General features: G+C 45.2%; 1 protein-coding gene across 1 annotated transcript in view; it reads right to left on the reverse strand.

Annotated features, from left to right (window-relative positions):
* TDRD15 (tudor domain containing 15) overlaps window positions 1–26,362 on the reverse strand; it is a 67,771-nt gene that overhangs the window by 20,168 nt on the left and 21,241 nt on the right. The window contains exon 3 of the mRNA XM_040348527.1: window positions 11,865–17,424. Within this exon, the coding sequence (XP_040204461.1) occupies window positions 11,891–17,419 (5,529 nt within the window). The 5' untranslated portion in view covers window positions 17,420–17,424 and the 3' untranslated portion in view covers window positions 11,865–11,890. The remainder of the gene's footprint in view (window positions 1–11,864; window positions 17,425–26,362) is intronic.

A 26,362-nucleotide genomic window follows, 5' to 3' on the forward strand; every position in this document is an offset into this window, starting at 1 on the left:
TGCCAGAATAGGCCCGGTGGTCAAGTGGTTAAAGCCGGATTTGGATACAAAAAAACTGGCAGGTGGCACTAATTGGCACTGGCAGGTGGCACTAATTGGCATGTGGCACTGGATGGCATTGGCAGGTGAAACTGGTTGGTACTGGCAGTTGGCACTAATTGGCAATAGTTGGCAATGGCAGATCGCACTGGCAGGTGGCACTAATTGGCAGGTGGCACTGGATGGCAATAGTTAGCACTGGATGGCACTAGTTGGCACTGGAAGATGGCACTAGTTGGCACTGGATGGCATTGGCACTGCCAGGTGGCACTGGATGGCATTGGCAGGTGGCACTGGATGGTGTTGCCACTGGCAGGTGGCACTGGATGGCATTGGCAGGTGGCACTGGATGGCATTGGCAGGTGGCACTGGCTGGTTGGCATTAGCAGATGGCACTGGCAGGTTTCACAGCACATAATGTAGCTGATAATGTGTGAAACTCTCTCTATACAGTTTCACATGGTGCTGCAGAGAGAGAGGAGCTCAGATTCATTGTGATGTTGAAGGTGGGCGGGATCCCGGGTTGGGCGGGACTCAGCTGTTAAACACCAGCCAATGGGGTGAGATCATTGGCTGGATAGGTGTCCCGCCCACCCCGGGTCCCACCCACCTTCAACATCACGATGAATCTGAGTTCCTCTCTCTCTGCAGCACCATGTGAAACTGTATGGAGAGAGAGTTTCACACATTATCAGCTACATTATGTGCTGTGAAACTGAGAGCAGAGAGAGAGAGGAGCTCAGATTCACCGTGATGTTGGAGGTGGGCGGGACCCGGGGTGGGCAGCTATCCAGCCAATGATCTCATCCCATTGGCTGGTGTTGGACAGCTGAGTCCCGCCCACCCCAGGTCCTGCCCACCCCGACATCAGTCCGACAGCTCCATTCTCTATCTCCTTAGTGTTTCACACACACGGCACTGCTCTGCAGACAGTGTGGAGAAGGGAGGGGGAACCCCATGTTCCTCCTTCCTTCTCCACACTCTGCTGATGCAGATCTGCTAAATATCGGCCTCATTTGGATAATAATCGGCCGATGCCGATTTCTCCAAAATGACTGAATATCGGCCGGCCGATATATCGGTCGACCTCTAGTTAGAATGGCCAAGTCAAAGTCCAGACCTGAATCCAATCGAGAATCTGTGGAAAGAACTGAAAACTGCTGTTCACAAACGCTCTCCATCCAACCTCACTGAGCGCGAGCTGTTTTGCAAGGAGGAATGGGTAAAAATTTCAGTCTCTCGATGTGCAAAACTGATAGAGACATACTCCATGCGACTTACAGCTGTAATCGCAGCAAAAGGTGGCGCTACAAAGTATTAACTTAAGGGGGCTGAATAATTTTGCACGCCCAATTTTTCAGTTTTTTATTTGTTAAAAAAGTTTGAAATATCCAATAAATTTTGTTCCACTTCATGATTGTGTCCCACTTGTTGTTGATTCTTCAAAAAAAATTACAGTTTTATATCTTTATGTTTGAAGCCTGAAATGTGGCAAAAGGTCGCAAAGTTCAAGGGGGCCGAATACTTTTGCAAGGCACTGTATATACATATGTAAGTTCCCATTGTGAGTTCTATCACTCTCAGTGCATTCAGACAGCAGGCGAAGCAGGACGCTCTCACACGAGTCTGCTCACCTCAGGGCTAGATTGAAGCAGGACGCACTCCCGCGAGTCGGCTTACCACAGGGATAGATCAGACAGGCAGGGTTCTCCCAGCCCCTCCTGCTTGCAACACCCAGGGCCTGCGTCTCTCCCTTCCCCTTTGGCCTTACTATTCCTCCACCACCGCCCGCAGACAAGTTCTCCTAGGGGGCCTCACAGGTAATCAGGTCTTCTCTTTGGGCTCCGCTTTCCCCCCGCCTCCCCTGGGACAGTGTGTGGCCATCCTTCTAAGGATAAGCCGCGGCTGTGGCCCAGCGGAGTTTACGGCCTGAGAAACGGCCGACCTGTACTCCCCCACATCAGCCTCCTTAACATCCCCCGGTCATCTCCCTGCATTGAGCCCGTACAAATCCGCACAAAGTCGTGGCGGCAGCCACTAGGAAAGTCTGCGGCTTCAGCGCCGATCTCACATCAGCTTAAACCCCCCCCCCCCCGCAAACTTCACCAGACCCACTGTCCCCCAAGAGGACCCCCACCATCACCCCTCGCCGCCCCTACAGGATCTCCACCTGTCTCCCCTCAGTACCCCAGAACCTCAGCCCCTGGCCTAGACCCAGGTCAGTGACCATCTTGCTACATTTCAGCAATTGAACTCACTCCTACCACGCACCCCTACTTGGCTCCCTACCTGGGAACTCAGGGGTGCGCATACCCCCCCCCCCCACGCTCCCCCTCTATTAGCTGTAATAGCTATAAATCGAGGGATTTCAACTATTAGCATTTGATCCAGGGCTCGCCCGATCGCCCACGTGGGATCAGGAAGGAATTTTTTTCCCCCGGACGCCGCAGATTGGTACAGCACGGCTGGGTTTTTTTTTCTCGCCTTCCTCTGGATCATACGGGGAGGGAAGACTTAGCGAGTGGGGCTCCACTTGGAAATCTTCCTTCCTATTACCATCTAATACCCCCCGATTAATGCCACTTCCCCCCGCATTTTCTGCGACTATGTCTAATCTGAGATATTCTGCAGAAACCATCTGGGATCTAAAACCATTGGCCTCAATATTACCAGCGGATACCAAAAAAGCTCTAAGGAGTGAGCTACTGTTCAGAATCAATCGACGATCGACAGTCAAAAATGATACGCATTCACTCCAGCCGAAGCACATATCATGCGCTTTGATCAACACAAGATCGGCAGTAAAACACTGACAAGAAATCCATGATTTCATCCTACAATACGATTTAGACTGCCTCTTTATCACAGAAAGCTGGCTCAAAGCCGACTGCAACACCATTCTAGGAGAACTGGTGCCAGCAAATTATCGTATTCTAACGCAAAACAGAGTGGGGCAAAGAGGAGGTGGCCTGGCGGTGATCCACAAGACTCACCTCTCGATCACTAAACCAGTCCTTCAAAACTCGCTTCCTTTCATGGAAACCCTCACTCTAACTACAAACAAATCCCCAAGACACTGTCCATATTCTACTCTGCTATAGATCACCCGGTCCAAAATCGCAGCTTCTCACGTCATTGACGGAGTTCATCTCGACCTATACCCTAAACACCAAACACCTCTTGCGGCTCGGGGATTTCAACCTCTGGGCCAACTCCTCACTGGACCCAGTCGCCGACACCTGCATCGACTATCTGGAAGGATTAGGTCTGCAGCAACTAGTACATGGGCCCACTCATGCCTCAGGTCACATGCTCGATCTCATTTTCAAACAAGATTTGGAAATTGACGTCCTGGAAAATGAGCCCCAACCATGGACAGATCACCATGCAATTAAATTCATAATTACCCAAAACGCCCTCTCAAAAAAAAAACGATAAAACCGGTGACAACCCACTGGACTAGATCTCAGAAGAAGCTCCACTCGGAACTCTTCAAAACTACATTAGGGAACAAAATAAAAACAAGCAATTCAACAACAACAGCAAACAGCCACAGAAACACTTTACGCCATCAACAAGGTGCTACTACAGTCAGCCGAATTAGTAGCGCCAAAACGCAAAACCGGCATCCGGAAAAACAACACCAGCTGGTTTAATGACCAGCTGTCGTTGCTAAAGCAAGAGCGTAGAAGAGCGGAAGCTGCTTGGTAAAGAAGCTCTTCAGAGGCAAACCACACCATTTATAAGGTAATAACCAATACCACAAAGAAATCTTTATGGCCAAAAAAAAAAAAAAAAACTTTTCCAACATCATCGTAGATGCCCTAAACCGCCCATGCAAACTCTTCAAGCTGGTCACTCAGACTTTGAACCCAGGTTGTTTAGAGGCCCCCAATTCTGATTCACAATAATTTTCCAACGAATTATCGGATTATTTCATTAAAAAAAAATCAGTGAAAGTATTCAGCAAAATAGAACCGTCATCAACCCCTCCCCAAATCACAAACCCAATACCCACATAAAACCACCGCAATCAACTAACTTCTCCCTAAAACCCATTTCCATCGATGCCACTAAAAATATCATCGGTACTCTGCGAAACAGCACAGCGCCCAATGATATCATCCCCACTAAACTGCTGAAAGAATGTGCCGATATACTAGCACCAGCTATCACGCAGCTCATAAACCAATCGTTCAAGGAGGGCACGGTGCCCACCTTGCTGAAACAAGGTATAATAAAACCAATTAAAAAAAAAAAAAACACCCTCGACCCCAAAGATCCTAATCACCGCCGACCCATAACAGGCCTAAATGTCTTCTCCAAGGTAATGGAGAAAGAAGTTGTACAACAGTTACAACATCATTTAGACACCCATAAATTACTCGATCCGTTTCAATCGGGTTTCCGCCCTGGTCACGGAACAGAAACAGCGCTGCTCAAAATATTGGTACTGTTGGACCTAAGCGCTGCTTTTGACACTGTAGACCATGGATTACTACTGACTCGGCTAGCTGAAGTAGCCAGTCACGGAATGTGATTTAGCTTGGTTCTCCTTCTTAGAAAACCGATCACAAATAGTGAAACTGGGGCCTTTCACTTCTGGAAAACGCACGGTGTCTTGTGGAGTCCCTCAGGGATCCCCTTTGTCGCCTGTACTGTTAAACATCTATCTCCGCCCTCTCTTTGAAATCATTAGTAACCAGAAGTTACTTTACCACTCTTATGCAGACGACACACAACTGTATTTCCGCATATGCAACAAAAAGGATTAGGGTTGTCCCGATACCACTTTTTTAGGACTGAGTACAAGTACCGATACTTTTATGTACTCGCCGATACCGATAAATTTTTTTAAATGTGTCCCCAAATGCAGCCATGTCCCCCACATATGCAGCCATGTCCCCAAACATATTGCAGCCATGTCCCCAAACATATTGCAGCCATGTCCCCAAACATATTGCAGCCATGTCCCCCGTATATCCAGCCATGTCCCCCCGTATGTCCAGCCATGTCCCCCCGTATGTCCAGCCATGTCCCCCCGTATGTCCAGCCATGTCCCCCCGTATGTCCAGCCATGTCCCCCCGTATGTCCAGCCATGTCCCCCGTATGTCCAGCCATGTCCCCCGTATGTCCAGCCATGTCCCCCGTATATGCGGCCATGTCCCCCGTATGTCCAGCCATGTCCCCTGTATATGCGGCCATGTCCCCCGTACCTACTGTTAATCACCGCGGCGCGGGGAACATTACAGTCAGCGTTCGTTTGAACAGCTGTTTTCCCCGCTGCGCATAGACACTCCCCCTTGCTCGCGATTGGACAGATCCGTCCAAGGGGGAGTGTCTATGCGCGGCGGGGAAAACAGCTATTCAAACGAAAGCTGTCTGTAATGTTCCCCACGCCGCTGTGATTAACGTTGTAGCGGCGGCAAGGGGGGGGGGGGTAGTATTCTATTCTAGTATGGGCGGTATTAGCGGTCCCGATACTGATACTGGAATCGGGACAACCCTAAAAAGGATCATTATCTCAGACTGGAGAAATGCCCTACTTTGAGAGAAAATTGGATGACAAAGAGTTATCTTAAACTCAACGGTTCGAAAACAACTTCTCGTGTTTCATGCCAACCGTAAAAATAATCCTGCGACAACATGGGACACCCCCGCCCATTCTGGGTAAAACTATCACCCCTAGCACCAAAGTCAAAAGTCTCGGAGTCATTTGACACCAACATGACAATGGATGCACAAATAGGGTCAGTAGTCAGCGGATCGCACCATCTGCTGCGCCTAATACGCAGACTCACCCCCTTTATCCCGAAAGACATTGCAGTCGTGGTGGGAACAATTATCAATTCCAGACTTGACTATGCAAATGCCCTCTATCTCGGACTCCCCAAATACCAAATCACTCGTCTGCAATTCGTTCAAAATACGGCCGCTCGACTAGTGACCGGCAAAAAAACATGGGAATCAATCTCACCTTCACTGAGATCCCTTCATTGGTTGCCAGTAAAAGACAGAATTCACTTTCAAGGCACTCTGCCTAATGCATAAGTGTATTCAAGGAAATGCCCCCCAATATCTATGCGAAAAACTAAAAGCTCACAACGCCAATCGCGTTCTGCGATCCACCAATCAAAATCTATTCCAGATACCCAAAGCCAGATACAAGTCCAAAGGAGATCGAAGATTTGCAGTCCAGGGACCTCGACTGTGGAACGCTCTACCAACCACCATTCGATTGGAGTTGAACCACTTGGCCTTCAGGAGAAAGATTAAAACCCATCTCTTCTGAGGTCAAAGGGGTTTTTACTCATGCAACGGATACAGTGCCCAGAGGCGATTCAGTTCGCAAATGTTGCGCTATATAAGTTTAAAAAATGATAGATTATATATATATATATATATATATATATATATATATATATATATATATATACACACACACACACACACACACACACACACTATACTTTTGTAACCAGTAGGTAGCGCCACTTACCCCACCCTTGTTTACTAATCCCCCAGAACACTCTGCTCAGTGCTCCCAGCCTTCAGCTGAGCGTGCCGATTGGGAGCCGATCGACAGACCTTTTTCGGTCCTGCCCCTTCAACAGAAGTTGGCTTCTGTCAGGCCAGCTGCAATAAACACAGGCCGAATGTTGTCCGGTTCCTATTGAACCGGCCGATAAAGCCGGTGTGTACTAGGCTTAACTGTCTGTAAGCTTTAGACCATCAGTTGAGACTAAACCAGCTGATATTAAATTACACTGACAAGGGGCAGGATTAATTTCCAATTATAGATTTCAGCTGGTGTCTTGGCTTTCCATACTTTTTTGCACCTCCCTTCTATACTTTTACCTGTGTCATTTAGTTTTATTACACATAACATTTGTTTTGGTTTCTTTGTATGTAAGGATTGCATGGGTTGTTACTGACATGGAGGAAAATTCATGTCAATAGCACTTTTAAAAATGTACCTAGGAAAATGTAAAATTCTTATTTTACCCACTGTATCTGCCTGGAGTTTAGCTTAAGGTACATTCCAGGAAGCCCATGTATGATACATCCCTAGCGATGTAACTGCACAACAAAATCAATCTAAACACATGTAAAAGAGATTCATAGTCTGCATACATTTCTATTAGGGGTGCAACGGATCGTCATTGATCCGTGATCCGCACGGATCAACCTATTCGGATCGGTACACATGTGATCCGTATGATCCGTACATTGCGAGCTCCCTCAGCCTCCTCTCACTGCAGTACACTGACTGACAAGAAAGGAGGAGGCGCTAGCACTCGGCCAATCAGGATGCAGAACAGAAGCGACGACCCAGAGTTGCCCTGCCTCCAAACCAATCATCGGGCGCGTTACAAGCAGGCAGCGTGTGTTAGTGTTTTGGCCGGAGCCATGTGTGAAGGGAGAAGGAGCGCTGCGGAGCCCGGGGGGGAGGAGGAGGGGGAGGCCGAGTGTTTGTTATTGTATTCCTGGACGGGGGGACGGGGGAGGATGCTATTCCGCATCACCAGCACTGGACGAGGACGAGAGCAGAACACATACGGTAGTTAATACATTGCGAGTATATGACACATTCCTCCCCTCCACACTGTGTCCCCTGTCATCACACACACACACACACCCACTATGGGGACACCATCATACCCCACAATAATCACTGACAGGTGAAGCCCTGCTGTGTGTGTCCGATCATATATTTTTTTATAGTTATTTTCAACACAAAACTGAGCTTATGTGCATAAATACAGTGTTTAAAAAACCAACAGACTGTTTAGTTTTAAAAGCAGCAGCAAACCTTACATGCTTAATAATGTGACAGAACACCTCTGATTTCACATTTAGTTAAATGTGAAATCAGAGGTGTTCTGTCACATTAGCAAGCATGTGAGGTCAGCAGGTTTGCTGCTGCTTTTAAAATGTAACATGTAAACAGTCCGTCGGATTTCCAAACACTGTATTTAAGCATATAAACTCCATTTTGTGTTGAAAATAACTATGAAATATAAAACTCTGGTGGGTGTAACAAGATTTTTTTATTTTTTTTGCTGATCCGAAAATGATCCGATCCGTGACTCCTGATCCGAGGATCGATCCGATCCGTGAGTTTTTTGATCCGTTGCACCCCTAATTTCTATTGCTTCTGAAACTCTAGGCACCAACCACAAAAAAGTCCAACCCATCCTCCAAAAACTCCTCAGAAAAAGCAGACAGTCACACAGATGCCAGACCACATCTTACTTCATTAAGGCAGAGGTCTCCAAAAAAAGAGCCAGTTTATGGTCTGAGGCTTTAGGGGGACCAGACTGAAGCCAATGGCAGTAGAAAATGCCATTCCCATTGCTGATATCAATGCCCCATTGATGGCATCAGTAGGAGCAATGGTGCCCCATCATTGGTGTCAGTTGGTGGCATAGTTTCCCAAGGGCCAGAAAAAGGCAGGTAAAGTACCACAGTTTGGAGACCACAAATTAACGCCATTTACATCACACTGCAGCCACACCCAGGACTGCCCCTCTCCAATGCCTCAGATAGTTAAGTTTTGCTTCAATAGAAAAGTTCACCATTAACCAAAATGCAGTGTTGAATAATACTGTCGTCCAAATAGTATATTCAAAACGCAAGCATTAATAATACATATACAGTGGTTATAGAAACGAATCACCCACCTTTATATGAAGACAGACAATTCTTGTTTTACCCAGCTGTATCGTCTCAGTGCAACGTATACTATCCAAGTTAAAACAAGGATAGAACATGTAAAAAAATAAATAAAAATCATAATCACGAGTTTGAAAAATTAAAATGTAATCAGGTGTAGCGATTCACCTTCTCAACTAATCAGCTGTGGTCATTTTAATTAGCTCAGTATAAAATAGCTTTCCTGGAGCATTTCAGTCCCTGGTAGTGTAAAAGAAAATAAACTATGGGTGACAAGGTACTGTCAAAGGATTTCCAGGATAAAGTTGTGGACAGGGACAAGTCAGGAGATGGATACAAAAAAAATTCAAATGGTTTATCAATGCCTAGAAGTACACTGAAGTCTATTAAGAAGTGGAAGGTATTTGGTACAACACAGACCCTCCCCAGATCAGGATGTCACTCCACACTGGATGAAAGAGCCAGGAGAAGTCAGAGAGGCTTCCAAGAGACCTACAGCAACTCTGAAGCAGTTGCAGAAATTTATGACAAGTATGGTCATTGTGTACATGTGACAACAATATCACAAATTCTCCACAAATGTGGCTTGTATGAGAGGGTTGCAAGAAAAAAAAGACACTCCTCAAGAAAGGCCACATGCAGCTTTGACAAAGTTCCCCTTGAAGATTCTGAGGCCACATGGAAAAAGGTGTTATGATCAGATGAAACTAAATTTTTGGCCTCAAAAGGATAGCTGCCGACTTATTAATCGAACACTCACCTGTCCCAGCAATGCAGGGGTACGAAGACCTGCGTGTCTTATCCTCCTCTCTGTGGTACAGGCATCGTGAGTGTGGGGCCCCCCCGAATGTGGCTTCGCAGCCGGGCACGCACTGCGCATGTGCGAGCTCTGCTGCGCGCCGTGATTGGTCGAGCAATCATCTGGGACCTGTTCCACTTGATTGCTGAGAGGGAGGTGAACTTCCTTCCAGCTCAGCGGTGGTCCGGGAAGAAGTGGAAGCTGGAACCCTCTAAAAAGGGTTTTTCCGTCCCCTCGCCCCCCCAAAAAAAGACATACCAAATGTGGTATGTCAGGGGGTCATTTGCTCTTAAAGCAGAAGTTCCATTTTTGAGTGGAACCCCGCTTTAAGGCAAAAAGTGGTTCAACAAAATACTGATCCTTTTTCCGATTTTTTCCCAAAAAAAATTCTGACACAGTGTTCTCACTTTCACATGGATGGTAAAAGCTGCACTGTGTAAATACAGCTGGATAAAACCAAAACTGTGCATCTTAATTTTAGGCTGCAAAGCAACAAAATATGATTTGAAAGGGGATGGGGTGAGTATTTTCTATACCCACTGAATAAATTAGTAAATTTTTCAGTTTTGCTTGCAATTTTTTGCGTCATTTATTTAACCACTTAAGGACCGCCTCCTGCACATATACGTCGGCAGAATGGCACGGCTGGGCACCAGCACTTACCTGTACGTCCCCTTTAAGTGCCCAGCCATGGGTCGCGGGCGCGCGCCCGCGACCCGGTCCGCAGCTCCGTGACCGCGGGACCGATCGCCGCCGGAGTCCTGTGATCGGCCCCCGGAGCTGAAGAACAGGGAGATCTGTGTGTAAAACACAGCTTCCCCGTTCTTCACTGTGGCGCTGTCATTGATCATCTGTCCCCTGATATAGGGAAAGGTGATCAATGACGTCACGCGTCCAGCCCCGCCCCCCTACAGTTAAAAACACATATGGAGGTCACACTTAACCTTTTCCGCGCCCCTATTGGTTAACTCCCAACCTGCAATTGTCATTTTCACAGTAAACAATGCATTTTTATAGCATTTTTTGCTGTGAAAATGACAATGGTCCCAAAATGTGTCAAAATTGTCCGATGTGTCCGCCATAATGTCGCAGTCACGGGGAAAAAAAAAACGCTCATCACCGCCATTAGTAGTAAAAAAATATATATATAATAAAAATGCAATAAAACTATCCCCTATTTTGTAAACGCTATAAATTTTGCACAAACCAATCGATAAACGCTTATTGCAATTTTTTTTTACCAAAAATAGGTAGAAGAATACATATCGGCCTAAACTGAGGGGGAAAAAAACGTTTTTTTTTTATATATTTTTGGGGATATTTATTATAGCAAAAGGTAAAAAATATTGAATTTTTTTCAAAATTGTCGCTCTATTTTTGTTTATAGCGCAAAAAATAAAAACCGCAGAGGTGATCAGATACCACCAAAAGAAAGCTCTATTTGTGAGGGAAAAAAAAAGGATGCCAATTTTGTTTGGGAGCCATGTCACACAACCGCGCAATTGTCAGTTAAAGCGACGCAGTGCTGAATCGCAAAAACTGTCCGGGCCCTTTACCTACATTTTGGTCCGGGTCTTAAAGTGGTTAAAAGGCATCTGTGAATGAAGAAACTACAAGTCCCGTCTTCCACAGTGGAAAATGGGCTTGTAGTTCTCAATGGACTGTGAGGAAGCTGACGAGTGCTCTCTTAGACCTGACATCGCTCTAATGATCTGCTGATTGTGAGTGCAATGCTTTACAGGCTCCTGTGAGGAAAAAATAAATGCACTTTTTTTCCTGCAAAAAAATATGCATTTGTTATTTTTCACTAAAGGTGAACTTGGCCTTAAAATTAACCAAAGGACTAGATGAGTGTAGCAGGCTAAGGATAAGCATTAATGCAATCAAATTCAGCGTGTCATTTACTACAGTGAACCTATTAACTCCTTTTAGGGGGGTTCATGTTCAGCCCTTCATGCTGCCACTAATGCAGCATGAAGGGGTTAACACTGACAATTATGTAGAGGTTAAACACTTGCACTGACCACTAATGCAGCACAAGAATAATGAACACTGCCACTTACCACCAATGGGGAGGGATGTTTTAAATAACACTGCCACTGACCATCAATGTATCACTGAACAAGTTTTTTGAACTGCAGATCTAAAAATTAATTCAGGGGTTCCCTGAGATTTCCACATTTTTGCCAATGGTTCCTCCACGGTTAAAAGGCTGGTTTAACCCTTTCAGCAAGGGAAAGAAGGGTCAAAGATAAACAGCAGACTTTGCATGTCCTGAACAAATAAGTCTGATCGCTTTAAATACTGTACTATTATTTACAGAGTACTTTGCATGAGTTTAATTCTTACCATATGGCAGACCTTGGAGGTGGCACTTAGTTTGTTATAATGGACTCCACTTGTGATTCCAGAAAACATCCATTGTTTCTTGCGTCAGTGGCCAGTCCCTTGACAATTAATTTTTCAGTCAAATTTCCGTTACCATAAATAAATACTTCTGTAACACTGGTGTCATCTTTAATAGGCAAAATGAGCAAATCACGAGCCCGAATAAAATCCATGCAATACCTAATTGCATCTGCAGGCCAATGGTCTTTGTTTTTGGGAAGAACGCCATGAAGCTTGCAGTGATAGGTGAGGGCAGGCAAACTAGCAATTTCTTTTAAAATGACCTTGAGTTTGCTGTAGTCTGAATAAGGAATGGACTTGTAGATTCCATAGTCTACAAGATTCAGCAAAATAGAGCTCATGTTGATGCTAGCTATTTCGGCTCTGCACCACACATTTTCTTCAAAGCACTCAACCAGGCAAGCAGAACCAAGCCTTACCAAATCACCAGTAAAGGGCAAGAGGTTATTTGTCAGTTCTTTAAGTAGTTTGGATAACTTGTTCATTGAAAAAATTGAGTTTTCTAGCTGGACACAGAAAGAATTGGGGGTCTGAAAGGTAACAACAAATCCAGCATGCAATTCTAAACATCCGAGTGAACCCTTTGGTATAGAAGATAGCAAACTTTCTGTTTCAAAATGAAAGCTAGACACGGAATTGCTTATTTTCTGCATAATTTGTTGTGACGTAGTATTAAAGTGCTCCATCAGCATTACATCCTCAATCAATACATCCACTTTCCAGCAGCTCTCAGTCTCCAAAAATGTAAGAAACAGGATGTGCAGCTCCTTTTGCAGAATAGACTGCATTTGTGATTGAAAGAAAGCGACCCCAATCTTTTCCATCCAAATCCATTTGCATGGAATAGCCTGATGAGGCAGAGATAGTGCTATAGCAGGAAGTGATTTTGCATTGTGCATACTTATTATTTCACGAGCACCATGGTCCACAAAGAACACTGACATCTCTGTTGTTCTTAAAAAGATTTTTTCAACATTTGCACGAAACCAAGTTTGCATTCTCTCAGATTTCACCAAACACACCATCCCTTCAGAGATGTCTTTTGCCATGAGACGGTTGTCAGCCTGTTTGACAGCTGCTGAAATCTGCTCACTAATTTTGGATTCTTCTGTATACCTGGCCAAGGTAACAAAAAGTAGTCCACTGTTTAACAGGTAAACATTTTCCACTTTTTCAATCTGATTGGATTTCAAGGCCATGTCTGATCTTGGAATAGTGTATTTGTTATCCAAGGAAGAGGATTCTGGAGAAGCCCCTGTGCTTTGAAAAAACTCTGTTACAGACTCCCCTTTTAAGGTCATACTGACTTCCCACTGACGGTCATGTCTGCAAAGAAAAACACAACTGAGTGATTCATTTGTAATTTTTTCAGAAAACTTGTCCACCACATTTTTACTCCAGTCACCATTTTGACATTTATGAACACCAGTTAGGAAAACTGGAATGCTTAACCTGGGTGCTTTAAAAAAAATGTCAGGGAGTTTGAAAATTGAAGAAAAATCCACTTTGGCTGTATTGCCATAATCAATAAACTCCACTTCAAAAGAATTGCCTTTCAAAATGTTTTTAACCTCTGCTCTATAAAAAGCTTTGTCATCTAGATACTGAGCAACAACTAAATCCCCTTCCTCAAGATGCTCTTCAATAGGTTGGAAAGACATGGCATTTAGTTCTTCCTCTAGTTGCAATACTTGTTTCTCGTATTCAGCTAGCTGTATGTAGAACTCAGAAGGGCTGGATATGGAAGAAGCATACACAAGATGAGTGGAGCCAGTTTCTGGAATATTTTGAGGGAGATCAGTTGATTTTAAAGGCTTTTTAAGACTTGGTGGACTGAGGGAATTCTGAGATTGTGGTGAACTTGGCAACTTTGATGCCTGCACAGTTTCATGCACAGGCTCATTTTGAAATGAATTACACGTAGAATTCTGAGAACTAAGTAAAGGAAATCTAAAATTTACTCCTGCAATAGCATTTCCATTCAAATCAGAAATTTTTGTTTTTTTGTCTTTGCCAGGAGAATCAGATCCTTTGCTCACATCTTGTAGAGTGTGTTTTTTTGCAGAAATTGGAAGGGCAGCGCTACTACCCTCCACACTCAATACATTCTTTGACACCGCTGGCTGTACCCCCAATATTTCTTTTATTTTACCATTTACAGAGATAGTTCCACAAATCAAGTCCAATTCCAGTTGTCCTTCCTCGTCTATGGACACTACAGTAGCACTGAGAGGTTTGTCACTATGCTCTTCAAACCAATCGTTGGCCTCTGTGGTAAATGTGGAGTCTTTTAAGCCTGACAGGTAACATGGAATAGCTTGCATAGGCTCAAACAAAACATCTGCAGCTTCCTCAGGTATAGGCAATAATTCATTTTTCTTTACTAAGTGGCTGTCCCCAAAGTCTACAAAAAAGGCCAGGACATGGTCCGAGTCCACAGCATGCACTAATGCTCTGTAAAAATCCCCATCTTCAGTGTATTTAACAATATACAATTCCTCTAATTTTTCTCCTGTTTCAGGATTTATCTTCTTGCCTAAATCAGACACCTTGCTCATTAACACGTCAACCGCGTTTTCGTTTTTTGCAAGATGGCAGTAAAATTTCCCTGTATTGTGTATGAAGGTAATGTAAATGTTTTCTTTGGTTCCCACCTCAAGGTCAAACGTGGAGTAACAAAACGTATGCAGATGAACAGATGGAATTGTGTCTTTACAGATAAGCTGCCCTTTACTATTTTTCCAATGGTTTTCAGAAAAGGGATATTCCAGTTCTACTGCATTATAGAGGGCATCCGTGCCATGACTGAACAGAGTGATGACAATACTTTTGAGGTTAGTGGCAGACTCTATAAAATTCGTAAAGTCCTTGCAAGCACTAGCAGACCATGCGTGAGGAGTGCTGAAAGAAGATACCACCTCACTCAAACAACAGCGAAAAGCCTGACCTTCCCACTGAAGAAATTGGGGTTTAATTTCTCTAAGCTCTGAAGACAACACTCTCTCCACTCTCCCGTAGTCAACAAAGACCACATCGACTTCATTTCTAGAGACCTGGTTCACAACAGAAGCTCTGTAATACTTCCCAGTATTTGGTGACCTTGCAACACAAGCCATTTGTCCATTTTTATATCTGCTGTTGCAAGAGGTATAGAAAGTTTGCAGTTCATCCATCAAGTTATCTAGAGCAGTAAGGTTGCAGGACAGTTGGCACCAAAAACATCCTGGCGACTCCACATGAGAACACTTGACAAACATAACAGCCCCAGGCTTAAATATATATTGCTTGAAGACAACTCGAGAAATATGTGAACTTGCGCTATGCGATAGTTCACTAAAGGAAAGATTTTTCACTTTTGTTTGTGTCTTCATTTTACACTCACGTAATGAAACCTCTATATCACCTTTGTTTCTACGCCCCGCAATAGCAGATTTTTTGCCATTAGTGTTTTGGTCCTTACATTTTGTACTTTTTGGCAATTGACAAGCTTGATCGACAGATCCGGAATTTAAATCAACCTTCCAAAACTCTGCATGGCCAGCTTTCACCAAAAGAGACACAATATCAGAACCTTCAGAGCTCTCAAAAGGACGCATTTCCACCACGTATTGGAACTTGCGTTTTGCAAGAACATGGCAAAGAAGAGGTTTCCCGTTCACAATTTCTTTAAAGGCATCATTTGCACTCTTTACCCACACATCATCTTGGGGAAATGCGTATGCTAGAGTGCAGCCCATTGCCAGGGCAGGCAAAGTACTGAACTTTGGCAACAAAACTTTGACTTCATAGAAGGAAACAGTCTCTGTATTTCCAAAGTCAATGAAATAAACTGAAATTTCCGGGTTATGCACTTTAGTGATCACAGCCCTGTAATAATGACCATCTTTTGCATACAGTGCACAGCAAAGTTGACCAGGTTTGGGATCGTCTATTACCATTTCCATGAGTTCACATTTATTGTATTGTTCTGCTATCTCTGCCATCATGGTATTAAACTCCACTTGGTATGCATCAGTCCTTATCCAAAAGTTTGAAGGGTTCAGTACGTATTCAACATATGCCACATGGATTGAGTCTGGTTCCATTTGTAAGGAGTTCACCGAAATAACTTCTTCGCCATCTATTTCTTTGGATACAGAAGCTTCCGGCTGAGTCGAGTCTGAACTCCCCTCATATTCCGAATTCACAATCATGGTAAGAGAGTTTGGCGAGAACATTGGAACTTGCTGGTTTGTCAGATGACAGTCAGAATGCAGTTCATATTCCTTTTCATATAAGGATATGCTAAAAACTTTTTCTTCACTGCAAAACTCATCAATGTAAGCAATTACGATTTGTCCTATAACAGCCCGCTTAAACAACAATAACTGCATGTTTTTTGCACTTTCTGTGTGGTAATTTACCCTAGATAAGGCACATGGCAGGGACAACATAGGCAAGATCAGAAACTCTTTCTTTAACTGATGAAGGTCTGCGGACACTATAGTTTCACTGCTGCCAATGTCAAAAAAAAATACTTTTATCTCATTACAAGATAGAAGTGTCTGGATAATGCACCTATACCACAGTCCATCTTTTCTCTTGGCAGCACAAAGCATTCCATAGTTTCCAGAGATTTCTTCAGTTTTAAGAGATTCATAGTATGAACACATTCTAGTGGTCAATGTACGCAACTTTGCTTCCCACGAGAGAATTTGACAATAAAAGCGATCTGGACTCATCGCTGAAGAAATTTTTATTTTTTCCATAACTCCGACAGAAATGGCAGGCTTTAGATGATCCAGCACTTTCTGAAAACGTAGGTCTTTAGCATTCAAGCTCAGAGGAATGTCCGAGGTCAACTTCTTCTGCTGAAGCAAGTCAGGCATTTGCTTACCGTGTGAATTTGCTGGTAATTTGTGAATGAGCTCAACAAGCAAGCAGAAGGTGTCAGAATCTATATATTTAGCGACATCTAGTTCAATGGCATTGTTAATGATTTTTGGCACCTCCAAGAGAATGACTTGATGGGGTAAGAAGGTTTTGACATGTCCATTATGCTGTTCTCCAACCAAGGAGGAAAAGAAGTTTCTTGATCTGGGAGACCACTTCTCACCCAGCGGAAGTATATTTGAGAAGATTCCATTCACTACTTTGGGTGGAAGTGTAAACAACTCTCCAGTAGCGGAAGCAATTTGTTGCAAATCAACTTTTACAGTGCTTCCTTGGTCTATGAGGACTACTTCAAACTTCTGCTTCACTTTATCCAAAATTTTCCCTCTGTGCCATAACCCAAGAGGTTTATCTTGCACCAAGCAAAACTCTCCGATATCAAGGTCCTCGTTCACTTTAGAAACAAGTTGTAACTCTGTTTTTAGTATGTGGTAGTCATGTTCATAGCTGGACATGTATCTTCCTTGAAATTTCACCAGCACCTCACCAGGAACGCAACTGACATTCAAGATTGTGAAGTCCATTTTTAAATCACGCTTTTGACACAAAGACATGTAAGCCATTTCATCTATAAAAAAAAAAAAAAAAAAAAAATTAATGAATTAGACAATAAGGTCATTAAAGCGGGGGTTCACCCTAAAAATGTTTTTTTCTTTATCTACCATCCCATCCAGCATATTAACGTCAGCTACAGTATGCCTTTTTTTTTGCGCTGTACTTACCGTTTAATCGTCCAGTTTCGTTTCAGACTCCGGCGGGGAAATAGGCGTTCCTATGAAGAGGGGAACATGATTGACGTCCGGCTATGGCGCCTCGCGCGTTCCGAAAATAGCTGAAATAGGACTCGGATATATACGGCGCCTGCGCAGTCAGCTCCTAGTCTGTGCGCAGGCGCCGTGAAGAGCCGAGTCCTACTCCGGCTATTTTCGGAACGCGTGACGCGCCATAGCCGGACGTCAATCATGTTCCCCTCTTCATAGGAACGCCTACTCTGAAACGAAAAGAAAGGATTAAACTAAGTACAGCGGAAAAAAAAAAAAAAAAGGCATACTGTAGCTGACGCTAGTATGCTGGATGGGATGGTACATAGTTGTTTTTTAGGGTAAACCTCCGCTTTAATTTATATTTTGCCCTACATCAGGGCAAGAGAAATATAAGCAATACATTCCTGCAACTCATACACATTGCTCCTAATTTGCTGTTGTGGACAGTTGACTTTTCTGGATTAAAAAAAAAACACAAGGCAATGGTGTCAGCCCTGTCCATTTGTTCTTTTGCAAAATAATAACTCCCCCTCTTAACATAGGATTGGTGTTTTGTAATTTAAGTGGGGAGGGTTGATTAGGCTCCTTAAACCAGTTTGTGGCTGCATTAAATTAATTGTAACACAATCACCTTGTAAAAGAACCTATTCAATTTAAAAAAGCAATGGAAGACAAACCATTTGCATATAAATATAAAACAAATACCTGTTCCCCCCCCCCCCCCCTCATTTTTTAAATAAGCCATCACATTCCCTTTGTGCTGCATAGTACCTGGGGAAGGAGAAACAGCATTACACTGAACTTCCCAGTGAAAGGCTGTGCAGTAGGGAGTGTCAGGACAAGTGATCATTGGAGGAAGACAGGCTGTGTTCCCAGCACAGCTAGAGAACTGAACATGCTGTGCTTTCCTGCTTAAGTGTGGTAAGTTTTTAATAAGAAAGCAGCGAGACTGGCAAAATCACCAGGGATTTCACATAAAGGAAGCTATAAAAAGAGAACAGGAGACTTTTCATACAAGTATATATGGTACAGCAGGCACATATAAGTAATATGACATGTTTACTTTACATATTTTATTTTTTCCACTTTCTTCCCTATATTTTCACCTAGTGAGCCTGCCAGTAAGTGTTATTTTTCAAAAGAACAAGTTGTCCAGCAAAAGTGTCAGAGATGAGACAAACATTGACAGGGGTGCTTAAATGGTCAGCTTTTATTCATTTATGTAAAACCTTTATCCCAAAAGAAAAAAAGTCATGGGCTAATGCATCGCACACTACCCCCTCCCCAGACTGACAATGCTGCAGTTCAAAAGATGTCACTGTTGATCCTCCATCCAGAGAGACACCAAGACAGGAAGTGTTCTCCTGGCCTGATCACCAGATATACAAAGACAAAAAATAAGTATGTTGGGGGCGGGGTTAGGTGGGCTTCTAAAAAACAAAACAAAAGCAAAACCTAATGCAGACACCACCTTTGAAGCAGTAGGAAAAAACAAAAAAGAAAGTATGTTGGAGCTTGCCAATTCTTAGAGGTGATGGCTGCAGTGTTTTTTTTCCCTTTAGGCATGCTTTCTTTTATTTTGACCTGCTGATCCTGCCAGCAAGTCTGTTCAACAGACAAAAGTCAACAAGGAGAAAGCCTTTAAAATTAAAGAGGATGTAAACCCCATTCATGAAATTTGACCTGGGCACATCTACAGTATCTCACAACATTTTGGTAAATATTTTATTATATATCTTTTCATGTGACAACACTGGAGAAACGACACTTTGCTACAATGTTAAGTAGTGAGTCCACCTGCTCAGCAGGAGATCTCCCAGCTGAGCCGGCGGATGGCAAGTCCCTCTCTGCTCACTGAGCGGGGAGGAGCTTGTGCAGTGCCTGTCTCCTATGGGGAGATCTGATGAAAATGAACAGCGTGTCCGTTTTCACCAGATTCAATCGATCAGATCCGCCATTGGACGGATGGGGACGTATCCCCATCCGTACGATTTTGGCGGATCGGGTCAGATGTCAGTGGACATGTCACCGCTGACATCCAACGCTCCATAGGACTGCACGAAGCGGCCGTTCAGGTCCACCGTCAAAACTGACAGGCGGACCTGAACGATCCGATCGTGTGAAAGGGGCCCAACAGTGTAAATTTGCTGTCACCTCAAAATAACTCAACACAGCCATTAATGTATAAACCGCTAGAAACAGAAGTGAGTACAATTAGCCATTTTCCCTCCCTGATGTCATGTGACTCGTTAGAGTTACAAAGTCTCAGGTGTGAATGGGGAGCAGGTGTGTTAAATTTGGTGTCATCGCTCTCACTCTCTCATACTGGTCACTGATATGAAAAAAAGAATTGTTACTTTATATAAAGATGTGTGTAGAAATATTCAGCGCCAAAAAAATAGGATTTTATGCTCACCGTAAAATCTTTCTCTGAGTTCATGGACGGACACAGCCTTAATCTTGACTTAGTGGGTATTGGCCTTCCTTTTGGAGTTGACTAGGCAGAAACTTACATAAAAGGTTAAAGTGGAGGTTCACCCTATAAAACATTTCTAACACTATATCCAGCCCAGTTCTGCAAATAAAATGACACTGACCTTTTTTTTTTTTTTTCCTGTAGATATCGTTTAGCCATAGAATTCACCGCGGCTTCCGGGTAGTGGGCGTTCCTAGTGACATGGCAATTGATTGACATGCTAAACGACGGCGCACACAGCGCGTCACGACTTCCCGAAAGAAGCTCGGGTCAGCTCTGCTCTATTCGGCGCCGGTGCGCAAGTGCCAAATAGAGCTGAGCCGACCTTCCTTCGGGAAGTCGTGACGCGATGTGTGCGCCGTCGTTTAGCATGTCAATCAATTGCCATGTCACTAGGAACGCCCACTCCCGCAGGATTCCCTACCCGGAAGCCGCGGTGAATTCTATGGCTTAACGATATCTACAGGAAAAAAAAAAAAAGGTCAGTGTCATTTTATTTGCAGAACTGGGCTGGATATAGTGTTAGAAATTTTTTATAGGGTGAACCTCCACTTTAACTTATCATACACACCCTATAGACCCTCCCAGGGGGCGGGCCCTCTGGGTATAACCCCTCTCTCTGCATCTCGCAGATCAGTTCGTCAAAAAGTAGTACAAACATAAAAAGGAGGGGAGGGTGCTGTGTCCGTCCATGAACTCAGAGAAAGAGATTTTACGGTGAGCATAAAATCCTATTTTCTCTTTCGTTCATGGACGGACACAGCCTTAATCTTGACTTAGTGGGACGTCCCAAAGCAGTGTCAAAATGAGGGGTGGGAACAGCAAAAAAATTAAACTTCACCCCAAAACAGAGCTCCTCAACTGAGGAGTTGTAACTCTAAACAGCCGCCTGCAAAACCTTGCGGCCGAAGAAGCACTCACATCAACTTGTAAAGTTTAGTGAAAGTGTGACCGGGCGACCAGGTTCACACCTGGGAAACAGACACTTGATGTCAGAAACCCCAAGAGGCACCATTGCCCTGGTCGAATGCATCATAATAGGGAGGCGCCCGACCCTTTATTTCGTAAGCCTGATCAGGATCTGTCGGGTCCACCTCGAAACGGTTTCCGATGAGACCACTGGGCCCTTCTTGGGACCAGCCACCGAAACGGAGCAGGAACAGACAAGTATATTCTCGGAGCTCGGACAGCGTCCGAGGAATGCCACGTCATCTTCTTAGGATTCGACGGATGAGAACACAAGTATGGCAGTACAATGTCTTCCTTGAGATGGAAGGTCAAAATGACCTTAGGCTCTAAGGCTGCGAACGCAGCACCATCTTATCCTTGTGGAAGATCAGATAGGGAGCCTTTCATGACAAGGCTGCCAGCTCAGAACCCATCTTAGCTGACATAACAGCCACTAAAAGGATCACTTTCTGAGAAGTGTCAACAATGGAACTTCCCTAATATTCTCAACAGTGGTTCTGAGGCACCTAGAGGTCATGGCGTTAAGCCATTGACTGTAAAGCAGGATGACCTACGGGACCTTGCGACAGCTGATCCTCTCATAGCGGTAGACACCTTGTCTGCTATTTAAATCCCCATGGAGGTAGTGGAGGACGGACCGGAGGGGCCACCTGCCGAACCCCCTGTAGAAATGTTCTCACTAAAGAGTGAGTCGCCAGGGGTCGCTGAAAGAAAACCGCCAGAGCAGATATTTGTCCCTTAACCAAATAAGTCAGTGGATTCCACTTCATTTCCTCGCAAAGGGCTAAGTAAGCTCTCCAAGTGCGATAATAAATCCTCCTAGAGGATAACTTCCTAGCCTTCCTTATGTTAGGAATCACAGAATCCGACAGGCCCCGGTCTCTTAGTACCTGGCTTTCAAAAGCCATGCCGTTAAGCCAGCGACTGTAAAACAGGATGCAGTATGGGACCTTGTGACAGCAGGTCCTCTATCAGCGGTAGACGCCAAGGGACGTCTGCTACTAGCCGCACTAGATCGTCGTACCAAGGACACCGAGGCTAATCCGGAGCAATTAGGATCATAGGAATCCCGTCTGCCTCCACTCTGCGAAGCAGAAGAGGCAGGAGCTTTAGGAGGAGGGAGGCATAGATTAGCCGGTACTGACTCCACGGCGCCACCAACGCATCTGTCGTGTCCGGCCATGGGTCTCCTGACCTGGCCACAAACCTCAATACCTTCCGATTAAGTCAAGACGCCAGGAGATCTAGGTCTGGCGTGCCCCATCTTGGGCAAAGGAGCTGAAACACCTCCGGGTGCAGAGACCATTCTCCTTGGTCCAGCATCTGGCAACATAGGTAGTCCGCCTGCCAGTTTTCCACACCCGGAATGTATATGGCTGACAGTGCCGGTATGCTCCTTTCTGCCCACCTTAGGATGTGAACAACTGACACTGCAGCCAAGCTACTTGTTCCTCCTTGATGGTTGACATATGCCACCGCCGTGGCGTTGTCCGACTGGACGCCCTCGTAGCCTCTGAGACCATGTGGAGAGGCACAGCCTGATCGCCCGAAGTTCCAGGACCTTGATCGGCAAATGGGAATTCTCTGGAGACCAGCTTGCAGCACCGCCTGCCCGAAGGCTGCATCGGCACTTCTTCTAACGTCCAATTGGTAAAACTTTGTGAACGCGTGGACCGATGACCAGTTTGCCGCCTTGCAAACCTGAGCCATAGAGATCTGGTGGTGTGCTGCCCAGGAAGCGCTCATGGCCCTAGTAGAATAGGCCCTTATTGATAAAGGAGGGGGCAACCCCTTCAAGCCGTAGGCCTGACTGATTAACTGCTTAATCCATTTAGCGATGGTAGCTTTTGCTGCCGCCTGACCCTTCTTGGGTCCCTCCGGCAGGATGAACAAAATGTCCATCTTTCGAATCTTTTCTGTAGCCTTAAGGTAGGCCTTCATGGCCCTAACAACATCCAATGTATGAAGCAAGCCCTCCTTTCTAGAAGTGGGTCTTGGAAAGAAGGATGGTAGGATCAAATCCTGGTTTAAGTGAAAACTGGACACAACCTTTGGCAGAAAGGACGGATGCGGACGGAGAACCACCCTATCTTTATGCAAAATGAGGTATGGTTCTTTACAAGACAAGGCTGCCAGCTCTGATACTCTTCTAGCAGAGGCCATAGCAACCAAAAATACTAACTTTCTAGTTAGTAATACCAATGGAACTTCAGCCAGAGTTTCAAAGGGTTGCTTTTGTAGAGCTGACAAAACAAGATTTAAGTCCCATGGACAAAGAGGTGACTTGATAGGGGGATTTATGCGCAAGACCCCCTGCAAAAAAGTCTTAACTAGAGAGCGAGTGGCCAAAGGTCTCTGAAACCACACTGACAAGGCCGAAATCTGTCCCTTGATAGTGCTTAAGGCCAAGTTTTTGTCCACTCCTAGCTGTAGAAAACGTAACACTCTGTCAATGGTGTATTTGCGGGGGTGCCATTTTTGGGACTCACACCAGACTACATAGGCCTTCCAAACCCTGTAGTAAATTACTCTGGAGACTGGCTTTAATCAGAGTAGAAATTACTTGGCTAGACAGGCCTCTACCCCTGAGAATCAGGGATTCAGCCGCCAAGCCGTCAAATTTAGATGCCGTAAGGCAGGGTGGAGGATCGGGCCTTGCGAGAGTAGGTCTGAACGAAGTGGAAGGGTCCAAGGCTTTCCCACTGCCATCTTTACGATCAGTGAGTACCATGACCTCCGGGGCCATGACGGGGCTACCAGAATAACTGGTCGGCTTTCTACCCTGATCCTGCGCAGCAGGCGGGGAAGCAATTTTAATGGGGGAAAGGCATATAGTAGACTGAACTGCTGCCAAGGGCAAACCAGTGCATCGGTTCCACAGGCCAACTGATCCCTTGTCCGGGACATGAACCTGTTCAGTTTCCTGTTGAACCTTGATGCCATGATGTCTACATCCGGAAATCCCCACTTCTGGCAGATTTCTTGAAAGACCTGGGGATGGAGAGACCATTCCCCTGGAACCAGCTGCTGACGACTTAAGAAGTCCGCCTGTAAGTTGTCCACTCCGGGAATAAAAATTGGCGAGATGCATGGTACATGCGCCTCTGCCCACAGAAAAGTTAAGTTCACCTCCCTTTGGGCGGCTCGACTCCTCGTGCCCCCTTGGTGGCTTATGTATGCCACTGCTGTGGCATTGTCGGACTGCACTCTCACCGGAGACCCTTGCAGCTTCGGTGTCCATGCCTTCAAGGCTAACCGTGCAGCTCTGATCTCCAAGACATTGATGGGCAGTAGTCTCTCTGATTCTGCCCAAATCCCCTGCTGAGTGTGCCCGTCCAGGACCGCTCCCCAGCCCTTTAGGCTGGCATCTGTGGTCACTATCTTCCAGATGACGGGACTGAAGGATTTCCCCTTCAGAAGATTCTGAGGGTTTAGCCACCAGCAGAGACTTTGGCGGACCTTTGACGAGAGGGTCAAAGGAAGATCCAGGGCTTGTGGCTTTTTGTTCCAAGCCGACAGAATGGCTGCCTGTAGGACTCGAGTGTGAACTTGAGCATACGGTACTGCCTCGAAAGTGGCTATCAGCTTGCCCAGTAATCGCATACATAAGCGAATGGTTGGTTCTTTCTTGCCTCGAACCAGCTGGATTAACTCTCTGATACCTTTGATCTTTGCCAAAGGTAGGAACACTCTCTGCTGTTCCGTGTCTAGTAGCATGCCGAGGTATTCCAACCGCTTTGTGGGCTGTAAGACCGACTTCTCTCGGTTTAGAACCCAGCCGAATACCTCGAGGTACTGAACTGTAAGGGCTACTGCTCGATTTAGGCCGGAAGCAGAGTGCTTAATAATAAGGAGGTCGTCCAAGTAAGCTAGGATCGAAATTCCTTGGGTCCTTAGGTTGGCTAAGATGGGAACCAGGACCTTCGTGAACACCCGGGGGGCTGTTGCTAGCCCGAAGGGGAGAGCTACAAATTGATAGTGGCGTCCTGCGATTGCAAACGCAAGAATCTTTGATGCCCCTGAAAAATTGGTACATGTAGGTATGCATCCTTTATGTCTATAGAGGCTAGATAATCGTCCTGCTGCAAGGCAGCGGCTGCCGACCGTATGGATTCCATCCGAAAGGAGCGAACCCTTAGGTAAGAATTTAGACCCTTTAGATCCAGGATCGGTCTTACATCGCCATTGGGCTTTGGTACGATAAATAGGTTGGAGTAAAAACCTAGCCCCTGGTCCTGGGCTGGCACCTCTATGATTACCCCTTGGCTTAGAAGGTGATCTAAAGCTGCCAGCAGAGACGCTTTCTTTACCGGATCTTTTGGAACTCTTGATTCCTGAAAATGAGGAAGGGGAAACTGCAGAAATTCTATTTTGTAGCCTGTGGCTACCAAGGAACGGACCCACTTGTCGGTGATATTGGCTTCCCAAACTTCTGCAAAGAATCAAAGCCTTCCCCCTACCCGAGTGGGGGCGCCCCTTTATAAAGCTGATTTGGGGGCTGGTGTTGCTGGCTTGCGAGACCATGGTCTCTTGCCACCTGAGGCCTGTCCTTGCGACTTATTACCAAAGTTTGATCGCTCAGGAGGCCGTCGATACTGCCTGGAGGCTGAAGGCCCCGGCGCTGGAGACAGCTGTCGTTTAAACGTAGGGCCTCGAGCTCTCTTCTTGACCGGCAAAAGAGTACTCTTGCCACTTGATATCGTTTGTATGTATTTATCCAGATCCTCTCCAAAAAGCCTTCCTCCGTGAAAGGGGAAGCCCGCTAGGAGACCGGCAAAAGAGTACTCTTGCCACTTGATATCGTTTGTATGTATTTATCCAGATCCTCTCCAAAAAGCCTTCCTCCGTGAAAGGGGAAGCCCGCTAGGAGTTTCTTACATGGAGTCTCGGCCGACCAATTCATCAACCACAAGAGCCTTTGCATGTGTACCAAGAATAGTGACAAACGGGAAGCCTGCTGGATGGAATCTTTTATAGCATCCACCGCGAAACACAAGGCTCTGGGGAGGTTGGCTAATTCTTGTGCCTGCTGAGCTGGAATGTCCTTTAACCACTTGCTTACTGGGCACATATACCCCCCTCCTGCCCAGGTGAAATTTCAGCTTTCGGCACTGCATCGCTATAACTAACAATTGCGCGGTCGTGCGACGTGGCTCCCAAACAAAATTGACGTCCTTTTTTCCCCACAAGTAGAGCTTTCTTTTGGTGGTATTTGATCGCCTGTGCGGTTTTTATTTTTTGCGCTATAAACAAAAAAGTGAGACAATTTTGAAAAAAATACAATATTTTTTACTTCT

The sequence above is a fragment of the Rana temporaria genome, chromosome 4, assembly GCF_905171775.1.
Source record: "Rana temporaria chromosome 4, aRanTem1.1, whole genome shotgun sequence".
NCBI lineage: Eukaryota > Metazoa > Chordata > Amphibia > Anura > Ranidae > Rana > Rana temporaria.